The 13,040-nt window shown below is 69.5% G+C and overlaps 1 protein-coding gene across 1 annotated transcript; it reads left to right on the top strand.

The window, feature by feature from the left end:
- Positions 1–492: 492 nt before the first annotated feature.
- On the top strand, positions 493–12,337 carry SF3B2 (splicing factor 3b subunit 2; the record flags this gene model as incomplete). Its single annotated transcript, XM_074167756.1, is given in 13 exon segments — positions 493–598; positions 711–790; positions 1,450–1,653; positions 2,428–2,565; positions 3,803–3,883; positions 4,923–5,150; positions 5,944–6,093; positions 7,803–7,892; positions 8,892–8,939; positions 8,941–9,000; positions 9,606–9,713; positions 11,096–11,238; positions 12,236–12,337. Coding segments are annotated over 13 exon segments (1,538 nt in total), but the record flags the coding sequence as incomplete, so codon positions are not given.
- Positions 12,338–13,040: the final 703 nt, after the last annotated feature.

The raw sequence follows: 13,040 nt of genomic DNA, 5'->3' as shown, positions 1-13,040 counted from the left end.
GGGTCTCTTGAGCCCCCGCTTTTGTCTAGTTGGGGGGGGGTACCTGGGGGTTGTGGGGGGGCTCCCCCAGACGCTTGGGTTCTGTTTTTAGGGGGGGTGTCCCTTTGGGGGGGGTTCTCTGAGCGGGGGGGGCGCTCCCAGACACACGGGTCCTACTGATGGGTGGGGGTTTCCTGGGCTTCTGGGTTCTTTTTGGGGGGGTCTCTTGGGCTCCCATCTTTTCTAGGTGGGGGAGGGGGAGCTTTGGGGGGCCTCTCCTGGAGACGTGGGTTCCCTTTTTGGGGGGGTAGTCTTTCTTTGGGGGGGTTCTCGGGGGGGGCACTTCCAGACACGTGGATCCTACTGATGGGTGGGGGTTTCCTGGGTTCCTTTTTGGGGGGGTCTCTTGGGCACCCGCTTTTTCCAGCTGGAGGGGAGTACCCGGGGGGTGTGGGGGGGGCTCCCCTGGACGCCTGGGTCCCCTGATGGCCCCCCCCCTTCCCCCCCCCGCAGCCGGAAGACCCCTCCGTGGGCCCCAAGATCCCGCAGGCACTGGAGAAGATCCTGCAGCTGAAGGAGATCCGGCAGGAGGAGCTGGTCACCGTCCCCGGCCTCTCGGGTGAGCCCCCCCTGACCCCCCTGCACCCATGGGTGTCCCTGGAGGGGGAGGGGGGGGGGGGGGGGGGCAGCACCCAGACCCCCCCCCTAACACCCCTCGTGTCCCCCCCCAGCCGAGGAGGAGATGGAGACGGAGCTGCGGGGGGCGGCTGGCTCCGAGGCCGAGGAGGATGCCGGGCTCTCCAAGAAGGAGGTGGGGATGGGGGGCCCCCCCCCCCCCCGCCCCAAGGGATGGGGGTCACGGGGGGGGGGCTGAGGCTGGGGGGGTGGTCCTGAGCGTGCTCAGAGCGTCCCTGGGGGGTCTGATCCTGGTGGGGGGGAGTGTCTAGAAGGGTGCTGAGCCTGTGGGGGGGGGGGTGATCCTGCTCAGAGGGTTCCTGGGGGGGTCCTGATCCTGGTGGGGGGTCTCTAGGGGGGGTGCTAATCCTGTGGGGGGGGCTGATCCTGCCGGCGGGGGTCCCCGGGGGGGCCTGATGCTTCCTTGGGGGGAGACTGATCTGATCCTGGTGGGGGGGTCTTTAGGGGAGTCCTGATCCTGCCAGGGGGTGTCCCCAGGGGGGGGCCTGATCCTTCCTGGGGGGGGGGCTGATTCTGCCCAGGGGGTCCCTGGGTGGGGGCTGATCCTCTTTGGGGGGGGGCCTGAGGCTGGTGGGGGGGTCTCCAAGGGGGTCCTGATCCTGCCAGGGGGTGTCCCCAGGGGGGGGCCTGATCCTTCCTGGGGGGGGGGCTGATTCTGCCCAGGGGGTCCCGGAGAGGGGCTGAGGCTGGTGGGGGGGCCTCCGGGGGGGGGGGCCCATCTCACCCACATGTCCCCAGTGTCAATCTCGTGTCCCCGTTCCCCCCCCCCTGCAGCGCAACCGCAAGCGCCGCAACCGCAAGAAGAAGAAGCGGGGCCGGGGGGGGACACGGGAAGGGGCCCCCCCCACCCCAGCCCAGGGGGACCCCGACGCCCCCGGGGACGCCCCCCCCCCGGTGGAGATCGAGTACATCACCGAGGAGCCCGAGATCTACGACCCCAACTTCGTGTTTTTTAAGAGGATTTTTGAGGCTTTTAAGGTATTTGCGGGGGGGGGGCACCCATGGGTGCTTGGGGGGCAGGGAGCACCCATGGGTGCTGGGGGGGGGCGGCAGCACCTCGGGGGGGGTCCTCAAATGTCCCTAGTTGCACCCACAGGTGACAGATTTTGGTTTGGGGGGCAATTTTTGAGGCCTTTAAGGTGACACCTGGGGTGGGTGGGGGGCACCCATGGGTGCTGGGGGGGGCAGGGAGCACCCATGGGTTCTGGGGGGGGGTTACAGCACCTCGGGGGGGTCCCCAGATGTCACCAGCTGCACCCACAGGTGACAGGTTCTGTTTTGGGGGCTGATTTTTGACATCTTTAAGGTGACATTTGGGGGTGGGTGGGGGGCACCCGTGGGTGCTGGGGGGGGCAGGGGGCACCCATGGGTGCTGGGGGGGGTGGCAGCGCCTCGGGGGGGTCCATAAGTCTCACTTATGTGTACCATAAGCGGTAAATTCTGTATTTTAGGGCAATATTGTGTGTTTTTAAGGTGATACTTAGGGTGGGTGGGGGGCACCCATGGGTGCTGGGGGGGGCAGGGAGCACCCATGGGTGCTGGGGGGGTGACAGCCCTTCGGGGGGGTCCCCAGATGTCACCAGCTGCACCCACAGGTGACAGGTTCTGTTTTGGGGGGTGATTTTTGACATCTTTAAGGTGACGTCTGGGGTTTTTAAGGTGACATCTGGGGTGGGTGGGGGGCACCCGTGGGTGCTGGGGGGGGTGGCAGCACCCTGGGGTGTCCCTGACCCCCCCCCGTCCCCCTCCCAGCTGACGGATGACGTGAAGAAGGACAAGGAGAAGGAGCCGGACAAGGCGGACAGGCCCGAAAGTGCCACCGTCCCCAAGAAGAAGGGCTTCGAGGACGGGCACAAGGGCAGCGAGGACGACAGCTCCGAGGACGAGCAGGTGGGGGGACACGGGGGGGGACACGGGGGGGGGACACGGGGACGAGGACAGCGAGGATGAGTGGGTGGGGGGGACACGGGGGGGGACACGGGGACGAGGACAGCGAGGACGAGCAGGGAGGGGAACAACACCGGGGTGACGCCGGGGGGGGGAACACGGGGATAAGGGCAGTGAGGACAAGCAGAGGGGGGGGACACCAGGACACCGGGGTGGGGGGACACCGGGGTGACACTGGGGGGGGGGGGCATGGGGACAAAGGCAGGGAGGATGAGCAGGTCAGGGGACCCTGCAGGGACACTGGGGGGGGGACATGGGGACAAGGGCAGCAACGATGAATGGGTGGGGGGGACACACCGGGGGAGGGACACTGGGGAGGGGGGGGACATGGGGACAAGGACAGCGAGGACGAGGAGGTGGGGGGGGACACTGGGATGACACGGGGGGGGAACACGGGGACAATGGCAGCGAGGACAACCTGGGGGGGGACACGACACCAGGGTGATCTGGGGGGGGACACGACACCAGGGTGATACTGGGGGGGGGGGACACGGGGACAAGGGCAGTGAGGACGAGCAGGTGGGGGGGACACTGGGACACACACCCCCCCCCCCCCTTCTGGGGGATGGGGACAGGGACAGGGGGTGGCAGCGGGGGGGGCAGCGGAGGGTGGCAGCGGGGGGGGCAGCGGGGGGTGGCGCTGAGCTGGTCCCCAGTTGGGGATGTCACTGGGGCGCTTGGGGACACAGGTTTGGGGCTGGGGGGGTGACAGGAGCGTCTCTGGGATGGAGACAGTCTGTGAGGGGGCCCTGGCGGGGGGACGGGTGACAGGAGGGGCTCTGGGGTGGGGACAGTCCCCCGGGGTGATGATGGGTGGGACATGGGGGACAGGAGGGGTTCCAGGGTGGGGACAGGGGTCTCAGGAGGGGCTCTGGGGTGGGGACGGGGGTGACAAAAGGGGCAGCAGGATGGGGACAGTCCCCTGGGCTGACCATGGGTGCGAGGTGGGGGACATGAGGGGCTCCAGGGTGGGGACACGGGTGACAGGAGGGACAGTGGGGTGGGGACGCTGCTGGAGGTGGCCACGGGGATGCGGGGACAGTCTCTGGGTGGCCCTGGGTGACAGGAGGGACTCCAGGTTGGGGACACAGCCTCAGGAGGGGCTGTGGGGTGGGGACAGGGGACAGGGACGGTGGCTGGGTGCCACCGGGTGGGTGTCACCCCGCGTTGTCCCCCGCAGGAGAAGAAGCCCGAGGTCCCCAAACTCTCCAAGAAGAAGCTGCGACGCATGAACCGCTTCACGGTGGCCGAGCTGAAGCAGGTGACAACCCTTGGGGACACCTCCTTGCGCCCTCTCCCTGTCCCCAGGGGCGCCTGGGGGGCAGAGACACGGTGGGCACGGGTGGCGGGTGGCACCCAGAGGTGGGGACAGCGGTGGTGGGGGACCTGTGTCCCCTGGGAGCCCGGTTGGGGACACTTGCACCACCTTAGAGGTCCTTGAGGTCATCTTCGAGGCCCTTGGGGACACTAGTGCCACCCTGGGATCCTTGTGCCCACCCGGCAGTCAATGGTGTCACCCTTGGGTGCCCAGTGTTCCCCTTCGGAGCCTCTTGGGGACACTGGTGTCACCTTGGGGTGCCCGATGTTCCCCTTGGGACTCTCAGGGACAGTAGTGCCACCCTGGGATGGTCTGTGTCCAACCATGAAGTTCTCTGGTGCCATTTTGAGGTCTCCAGTGTTCCCCTCGTCACCTCACCAGGGTCCCTAGTGCCACCCTGGGGTCCTTGTGTGCACCCGTGAAGCTCTCTGCGGCCACTAGTGTCACCATGGGCTTCTTGTGTCCAACCATGAAGTTCTCTGGTGCTACCTTGGGTCCCCTGATGTTCATCTTGTCACCCCACCAGGGTCCTTAGTGCCACCCTGGGGTGCCTGGTCTTCGTTTTGGAACCACTGGTGCCACCCTGGGGACCTTGTGCCCCGCCATGAAGCTCACTGGTGCCACCCTGGGTCCCCTAATGTTCCTCTTGTCACCCCACTGGGGTCCCTAGTGCCACCATGGGGTCCTTGTGCCCAATCGTGAAGCTCTCTGGGGCCACTGGTGCCACCATGGGGTCCCTGTGCCCAACCGTGAAGCTCTCTGGGGCCACTGGTGCCACCATGGGGTCCCTGTGCCCAACCGTGAAGCTCTCTGGGGCCACTGGTGCCACCATGGGGTCCCTGTGCCCAACCACGAAGCTCTCTGGGGCCACCAGTGCCACCATGGGGTGCACTATACCCGACCATGAAGTTCTCTGGTGCCACCTTGAGGTCCTCATCTCCCCCTGTCCCCAACCCACCGTGTCCCCTGGTTGTCCCCGCAGCTGGTGGCCCGCCCGGACGTGGTGGAGATGCACGATGTGACGGCGCAGGACCCCAAGCTCCTGGTGCACCTCAAGGCCACCCGCAACTCGGTGCCCGTCCCCCGCCACTGGTGCTTCAAGCGCAAGTACCTGCAGGGCAAGAGGGGCATCGAGAAGCCCCCCTTCGAGCTGCCCGACTTCATCAAGCGCACGGGCATCCAGGAGATGCGCGAGGCCCTGCAGGAGAAGGTGGGACATCCCCCCCCCCCCGGTGTCACCTGGGCTGTTGGGGACAGCGAGGGGACCCATCTGGGCATTTGGGGAGGTTCCAGGTCAGGGTTTGGGGAGGTTCTGGATGGGCATCTGGAGCTTGAGGGACACAATGGTTGGACATCGGGGACTTTAGGAACATCGTAGGTGCCCACCTGGGGCTTTGAGAAGGTCTTAGTTGGCCATCAGGGCCTTTGGACACGTCGTAAGTGCCCACCTGGGGCTTTGGGGACACCAGGGGGGCCGGTTTGGGATTTGGGGAGGTTCTAGATGGGCATTTGGGGCTTGAGGGACATGATGGGTGGGCATGAGGGGCCTTGGGGACATTGTAGGTACCCACTTTGGGCTTTGAGAAGGTCTTAGTTGGCCATCAGAGTCTTTGGGGACGTAATGGGTGCCCACCTGGGTCTCTGGGGACCATAGTTGGCCATGAGGGCCTTTGGGGACATCGTAGGTGCCCACCCAGGGCGTTGGGGACACCAGGGGGACCCATTTAGGGAGGTTCTAGATGGGCATCTGGGGCTTGAGGGACACGATGGGTGGGCATTTGGGACTTTAGGGACATCGCGGGTGCCCACTTGGGGTTTTGAGAAGGTCCTAGTTGGCCACCAGGGTCTTTGGGGACATCATGGGTGCCCACCCAGGGCTCTGGGGACACCGCAGGCTGTGGCTGTCCCTTGCTCCATCCCTGAGAAGCCGTGGGTGCCCCCATGGGTGTGTGTGGGGCCACCCTGGCTGTCCCCAACTCCTGTCCCTGCGTGTCCCCCCTCAGGAGGAGCAGAAGACCATGAAGTCCAAGATGCGGGAGAAGGTTCGGCCCAAAATGGGCAAAATCGACATCGATTACCAGAAGCTCCACGACGCCTTCTTCAAGTGGCAGACCAAGCCCAAGCTCACCATCCACGGGGACCTCTACTACGAGGTGACCCCCCCACCCATGGGTGCCCCCCCACCCATAGGTGCCACCCCCCACCCATGGGAGCCACCACCTCAACCGTAGGTGCCCCCTGTCATGGGTGACCCATGGGAGACCCATGGGAGCCACCACCACACCCCCATAGGTTCCACCACCCTTCCATGGGAGCCACCACCACCCCCCATGGGTGCCACCCCCCCACCCATGGGTGCTCCCCACCCATAGGTGCCCCCCGTGGGTGACCCCCCACCCCTGAATGCCTTCACCCTACTCATGGGAGCCGCTCCCCTATGGGTGCCACCCCACCCGAAGGTGACACCACCCCCCATGGGTGCCCTCCACCCATAGGTGCCACCACCCCCACACGTGGGTGGCACCCCCACCTCCAATGGGTGCCCCCACCCCCCATGGGTGCCCCCCCACACGTAGGTGCCACCCCCTCACCCATAGGTGCCACCCCCACCACCCCCCACCCATAGGTGCCCCCCAACAAGCTCCTGTCCCCTCCCCAGCCAAGGGTTGGGGTGAGGAGGTGGCATCTCCCACCCCAGGAGTTGTCACCTTTGGGTGCCACCAGGAGTTGTCACCTTAAGGTGGCACCTGGGCGGGGTTCTGTCCCTTTCTGGGTGCCCCCCCCCGCCCCCAGCACCCAGGTGGGGTCCCCCCCTTGCCACCCTGTCCCTCAGGGGTGTCCCCGTGTCCCCCCTCCTGTGACTGGGCCACCTTGTCCCTCAGAGGTCCCCGTGTCCCTCAAGGTTGTCCCCATGTCCCCGAATGGGGCCACCCTGTCCCTCAGGGATGTCCTCATGTCCTCTGACAGTGTCCCCTTGTCCCCCAGGGGTGTCTCCATGTCCCTCTAGCAACGTCCCCACATCCTTCAGGGTTGTCCCCGTGTCCCCCTGTCCCCCAGGTGTATCCCCATGTCCCCCAAGAGTGTCCCCCGCCCGTGTCCCCCAGTCTCTCAGGGATGTCCCTCTGTCCCCCAACGGTGTCCCCATGTCTCCCTGTCCCCCAAGAGTGTCCCCTGCCCATGTTCTCCTGTCCCCTAAGGATGTCCCCATGTCCCTCTAGCAATGTCCCTACGTCCTTCAAGGTTGTCCCCATGTCCCCCAAGAGTGTCCCCTGCTTGTGTCCTCCTGTCCCTCAGGGATGTCCCCACGTTCCTCTGGAAATGTCCCCACGTCCTTCAGGGATGTCCCCGTGTCCCCTGTCCATGTCCCCGTGTCCTCCAAGAGTGTCCCCTGCCCGTGTCCCCCTGTCCCTCAGGGATGTCCCCGCATTCTTCAGGGTTGTCCCCCTGTCCCCCAAGAGTGTCCCCCGCCCGTGTCCCCCAGTCTCTCAGGGATGTCCCTCTGTCCCCCAACGGTGTCCCCATGTCTCCCTGTCCCCCAAGAGTGTCCCCTGCTTGTGTTCCCCTGTCCCTCAGGGATGTCCCCACGTTCCTCTGGAAATGTCCCCACATCCTTCAGGGATGTCCCCGTGTCCCCTGTCCATGTCCCCGTGTCCCCCTGTCCCTCAGGGATGTCCCCACGTCCTTCAGGGTTGTCCCCCTGTCCCTCAGGGATGTCCCCGTGTCCCCTGACAGCGTCCCTCTGTCCCTCAGGGCCATCCCTGTCCCCCAGCCGTGCCACCACTGTCCCCATTCCCCTGTCCCTGCTCTGTGTGTCCCCCCCCCGCGGTGACACCCCCCCCCCCCCGCTGTCCCTTGTCCCCAGGGGAAGGAGTTTGAGACGCGGCTGAAGGAGAAGAAGCCGGGGGACCTGAGTGACGAGCTGCGCATCGCCCTGGGGATGCCCGTGGGGCCGGTGAGGGGGGGGGCACGGGGGGGGGCACAGGGGGGGCTGCGCATCGCCCTGGGGATGCCCGTGGGGCCGGTGAGGGGGGGGCACCGGGGGGGGCACAGGGGGGGCTGCGCATCGCCCTGGGGATGCCCGTGGGGCCGGTGAGGGGGGGGGCACGGGGGGGGGCACCGGGGGGGCTGCGCATCGCCCTGGGGATGCCCGTGGGGCCGGTGAGGGGGGGGCACGGGGGGGGGCACCGGGGGGGCTGCGCATCGCCCTGGGGATGCCCGTGGGGCCGGTGAGGGGGGGGCACCGGGGGGGGGGCACAGGGGGGGCTGCGCATCGCCCTGGGGATGCCCGTGGGGCCGGTGAGGGGGGGGCACGGGGGGGGGGCACCGGGGGGGGCTGCGCATCGCCCTGGGGATGCCCGTGGGGCCGGTGAGGGGGGGGCACGGGGGGGGGGGCACCGGGGGGGCTGCGCATCGCCCTGGGGATGCCCGTGGGGCCGGTGAGGGGGGGGCACCGGGGGGGGCACAGGGGGGGCTGCGCATCGCCCTGGGGATGCCCGTGGGGCCGGTGAGGGGGGGGCACGGGGGGGGGCACTGGGGGGGCTGCGCATCGCCCTGGGGATGCCCGTGGGGCCGGTGAGGGGGGGGGCACCGGGGGGGGGCACAGGGGGGGCTGCGCAGGGGGGGCTGCGCATCGCCCTGGGGATGCCTGTGGGGCCGGTGAGGGGGGGGCACGGGGGGGGGGCTGGGGGACACCCAGAGTTGGGGGTGCCCTGGAGGCTGCCGGGGGGGGGTCAGGGGGTGCTGGGGGGCCCCCATGGGTGCTGCCCCCCCCACCCCCCGGTGCTGGGGGGGTCCCCTTTGGTGCTGGGAGCCCCCATGGGTGCTGTGGGGGGTTGGGGGGTGCCTGGGGGGGTCTGTGGGTACCGGTGGGTGCTGGGGGGGGTCAGGGGGTTTAGGGGGTGCTGGGGGGGTCGGTGGGTGCTGACCCCCCCCCCCCCCCCGGTGCTGTCAGAATGCGCACAAGGTGCCCCCCCCGTGGCTGATCGCGATGCAGCGCTACGGGCCCCCCCCCCTCCTACCCCAACCTCAAGATCCCGGGGCTCAACTCCCCCATCCCCGAGGTGAGGGGGGGGCGCTGGGTGGGGGGGGGGGGGAGCAATTGGGGTCCTGGGGGGGGGCGCTGGGTGGGGGGGCGGCATTTGGAGGCCTGGGGGGGGGTGCTTTGGGTGCCGGGGGGGGGGGCATTTGGGATGCAGGGGGGGGGCTTTGGGTGCTGGGAAGATATTAGAGGGTCTGGGGGGGCTCAGGGTGGGGAGGGGGGGTGTGGGTGCTTGGGGGGTGGAATTTGGGGTACTTTGGGGGGGGGGACGCTGGGGGGGGGGGGGTCCTGTGGGTACGTGGGTCCTGCAGGGGCTGCTCCTTTGGGTTCCTGGGAGGGGGGCCTGGGGGGGTGGTCCAGAGGGATTTTAGGGGGCTCTGGGGAGCTGGGGGGGGGTGTCACAATGGGGGGGGCCACTTGGGTGGGGGGGCTCTGTTCCCCCCCCTCCCCGTTCCCCCCCCCCCCCCATATTCAGGGCTGCTCCTTCAGGTAACCTGAGCGGGTTTGGGGGGTGCAGGGGGATTTGGGGGGGGTTTGGGGGGGTTTAGAGTGTTTTGGAGGGTTGGGGTGTTTGGGGGGGGGCTCTGTGCCCCCCCCCCCCCGACACCCCTCCCCCTCCCTCGGCAGGGCTGCTCCTTCGGGTACCACGCGGGGGGGTGGGGGAAACCCCCCGTGGACGAGACGGGGAAACCGCTCTACGGGGACGTCTTCGGAACCAACGCCGCCGAGTTCCAGGTACCGGGGACCCCCCCGGGACCCCCCCGACCCCCCCAGACCCATCCCAAACGCCCTCAAACCCTTCCCTCCCTCTACGGTCCCCCCCCCAACCCTCCCAGAGCTCCCCCCTCCCTCTAGGGCCCCCCCAAACTGCCTGGGACCCCCCAGACCCTCCCCTGCTCTCTAGGCTCCCCCCCAATCCCCCCGGGACCCCCCTAGGCCCCCCCCCCAACCCCCCCCTGGACCCTCCAGACCTCCCCCTCCCTCTAGGGCCCCCCCCGGCCCCCCCCCAGGCCCCCTATAGGGGGGTCTGCAGAGCTATGTCACCCCGGAGGGAGGGCACCCATGAAACCTCTCCCCCCACCCCACCCCCACCCCCCCAGAGAAATTTGGGAGCCCCCCCGGACCCCTCCCCCCATATTTGGGTCTCCTTTGGGCACCCTGACCCCCCCCCCGGGCACCCTGACCCCCCCCCATTTCCCCAAGCGCTCTGGGAACCCCTCCCATCCCTCCCCCCACCCACTCCATGTTCGAGCCCCCCCATATCTCCCCCCTGGGGACCCATATCCTGCCCCCCCCGCTTCGCCCTGACCCCCCCCCCCCCCCCCCCCTCAGCCACTGGACCCCCTTGTACCCTCCACCCATTTCCCCAAGCAGTTTGGGGACCCCCCCCCCATATCCTCCTCCCCCCTGCCCCCCCCCATCGTTTGGTTCCCCCATATCTCCCCCCTGGGCACCCACATCCCGCCCCTCCCCGGCACCTTGATCCCCCCCCAACCCCATGCCCCTCCCTGACCCCCCCCTGAGCACCCATTCCCCCCCAACACACCCTGACCCCCCCCCCAGCACCCAGCCCCCCTCGACCCCCCCTGCTCCCCCCCAGCACCCAGTCCCCCCCATACCCTTCTCCCCCCCCCTTGCCATGGTTTGGTTCCCCCGTGTCTCCCCCCTGGGCACCCATATCCCCCCCCGGCACCCATATACCATCCCCTCCCGGCACCCTGACCCCCCCCCAGCACCCAGCCCCCCCCGACCCCCCCTGCTCCCCCCCCAGCACCCAGCCCCCCCCATATCCCTCTCCCCCCCCCCCCCCTTGCCATGGTTTGGTTCCCCCGTGTCTCCCCCCTGGGCACCCACATTTTCCCCCTGGCACCCATATCCTGACCCCCCCCCGGCCACTGCTCCCCCCCAGCCCTCATGCCCCCCCCCCCGACCCCCCCTGCTCCCCCCCAGCACCCAGCCCCCCCCATATCCCTCTCCCCCCCCCCCCCCTTGCCATGGTTTGGTTCCCCCGTGTCTCCCCCCTGGGCACCCATATCCCCCCCCCCGGCACCCATATACCATCCCCCCCCCCCCCCCCCAGCATCCTGACCCCCCCTGACCCCCCCTGCCCCCCCCAGACGAAGGAGGAGGAGGAAGAGATCGACCGGACGCCGTGGGGGGAGCTGGAGCCCTCGGACGAGGAATCCTCGGAGGAGGAGGAGGAGGAGGAGAGCGACGAGGAGAAGCCGGACGAGACGGGCTTCATCACCCCCGCAGACAGGTCAGCCCCCCCCCGGGACCCCCCCGGGAGCCCCTCAGACACCACCCACCCCCCCATGGTCCCCCCAACCACCCCCGGACCCTCTGACCCCCCCAACACCCCTGACCCCCCCCCCCCCTCTAGGCCCCCCCCAAACTGGCTGGGACACCCCCTGACACCCCCTCCCTTTAGGGGCCCCTGCCCCCCCCCTCCCACCGCCCAGACCCCCCCGGGACCCCCCAAATCCCCTGGGACCCCACCTTGATGCCCCCAACCCCCCCTGACCCCTCCAAACCACCCCAGGACCCACCCTGACCCCCCCCCCCAACCCCCCTGGGATTCCCTCAGACCCCCCCCCCTCCTTCTGGGTCACCCCCCAACCACCCCTGGACCCCCCGACTCTCCCGACCCCCCCGGGGCCCCCCCCTAACCCTCCCAAGCCCCCTGACAGCCCCGGCCCCCCCTTGCCCTCTAGGGCCCCCCCAAACCATCTGGGGCATCCCCTGACACACCTCCCCCCCTTTAGGGGCTCTCAGACCCCCCCCCCCTCTAGGGCCCCCCCCGGGACCCCTTCAGACCCCCCCTCCTTCTAGGGCCCCCCCAACCCCCTGGGAACCCTGGTACCCCCCTAATACCCCCCCTCGGACCCCTCCCTCCCTCTAGACCCCTCCCCAAACCGCCTGGGACCCCCCCCGACCCCCTCAGACCCCCCCCTGCCCCCTAGGGCCCCCCCCAACCCCTCTGAGACCCTCCCCCCCGCTACCCTCTCAGACCTCCCCTCCCTCTAGGCCCCCCCCGGGACCCCTCCTGACCCCCCCCCAATCCCTTGCGACCCCCCCCAGACATCCCCGGGACCCCTTTAGACCCCCCTAACCCCCTGGGACCCCCCCCCGGGACCTCCCTCAGACCCAGGGTCTCCCCCAACCCCCCGTTGTGCATGGATGGGTGGGTGGGTGCTGGGGGGGGGCGGGGGGTCCTGGTGCCACCCCCCTGATCCCCCCCCCGTGCCCCCCCCCAGCGGGCTGATCACGCCGGGGGGGTTCTCCTCGGTGCCCGCGGGGATGGAGACCCCCGAGCTCATCGAGCTGAGGAAGAAGAAGATCGAGGAGGCCATGGACGGGTGAGGGGGGGGGACAAGGGGGGGTCAGGGTGCTGCTGGGGGGGACACAGGGGGGTCAGGGGTGGAGGGTGGGAGGTGGGGGGTCAGGGTGCTGGGAGGGCTACTGGGGGGGGGACAGAACAGGGGGGGTTGGGGGTCAGGGTGCTGGGGGGGCAGGAGTTGGGGGGGTCAGGGTGCTGATGGGGGGGGAACGGGGGTCGGGGGTAGAGGGTGGGTGCTGGGGGGGTGGGAGGTGGGGGGGTCAGGGTGCTGGGGGGGGCAGGGTGTTGGGGGGTCAGGGTGCTGGGGGGGGATGACGGGAGGGGGGTCAGGGTGCTACTGGGGGGGGGACAGAACGGGGGGGTTGGGGGTCAGGGTGCTGGGGGGGGCAGGAGGTGGGGGGTCAGGGTGCTGATGGGGGGGGGACAGGGGGGTCAGGGGTGGAGGGTGGGTGCTGGGGGGGTGGGAGGTGGGGGGGCAGGGTGTTGGGGGGGATGACGGGAGGGGGGTCAGGGTGCTACTGGGGGGGACAGAACAGGGGGGGTCGGGGTTCACGGTGCTGGGGGGGCAGGAGGTGGGGGGTCAGGGTGCTGATGGGGGGGGGAACGGGGGAATCAGGGGCAGGGGGTGGGTGTTGGGGGGGTCAGGGTGTTGGGGGGGCAGGGTGCTGGGGGGGCAGGGAGCTGTGGGGGATGACGGGAGGGGGGTCAGGGTGCTACTGGGG

Source organism: Numenius arquata, unplaced genomic scaffold (assembly GCF_964106895.1).
Source record: "Numenius arquata unplaced genomic scaffold, bNumArq3.hap1.1 HAP1_SCAFFOLD_1662, whole genome shotgun sequence".
In the NCBI taxonomy this organism is placed as follows: domain Eukaryota; kingdom Metazoa; phylum Chordata; class Aves; order Charadriiformes; family Scolopacidae; genus Numenius; species Numenius arquata.
This window is presented reverse-complemented; position numbering and strand designations above follow the sequence as displayed.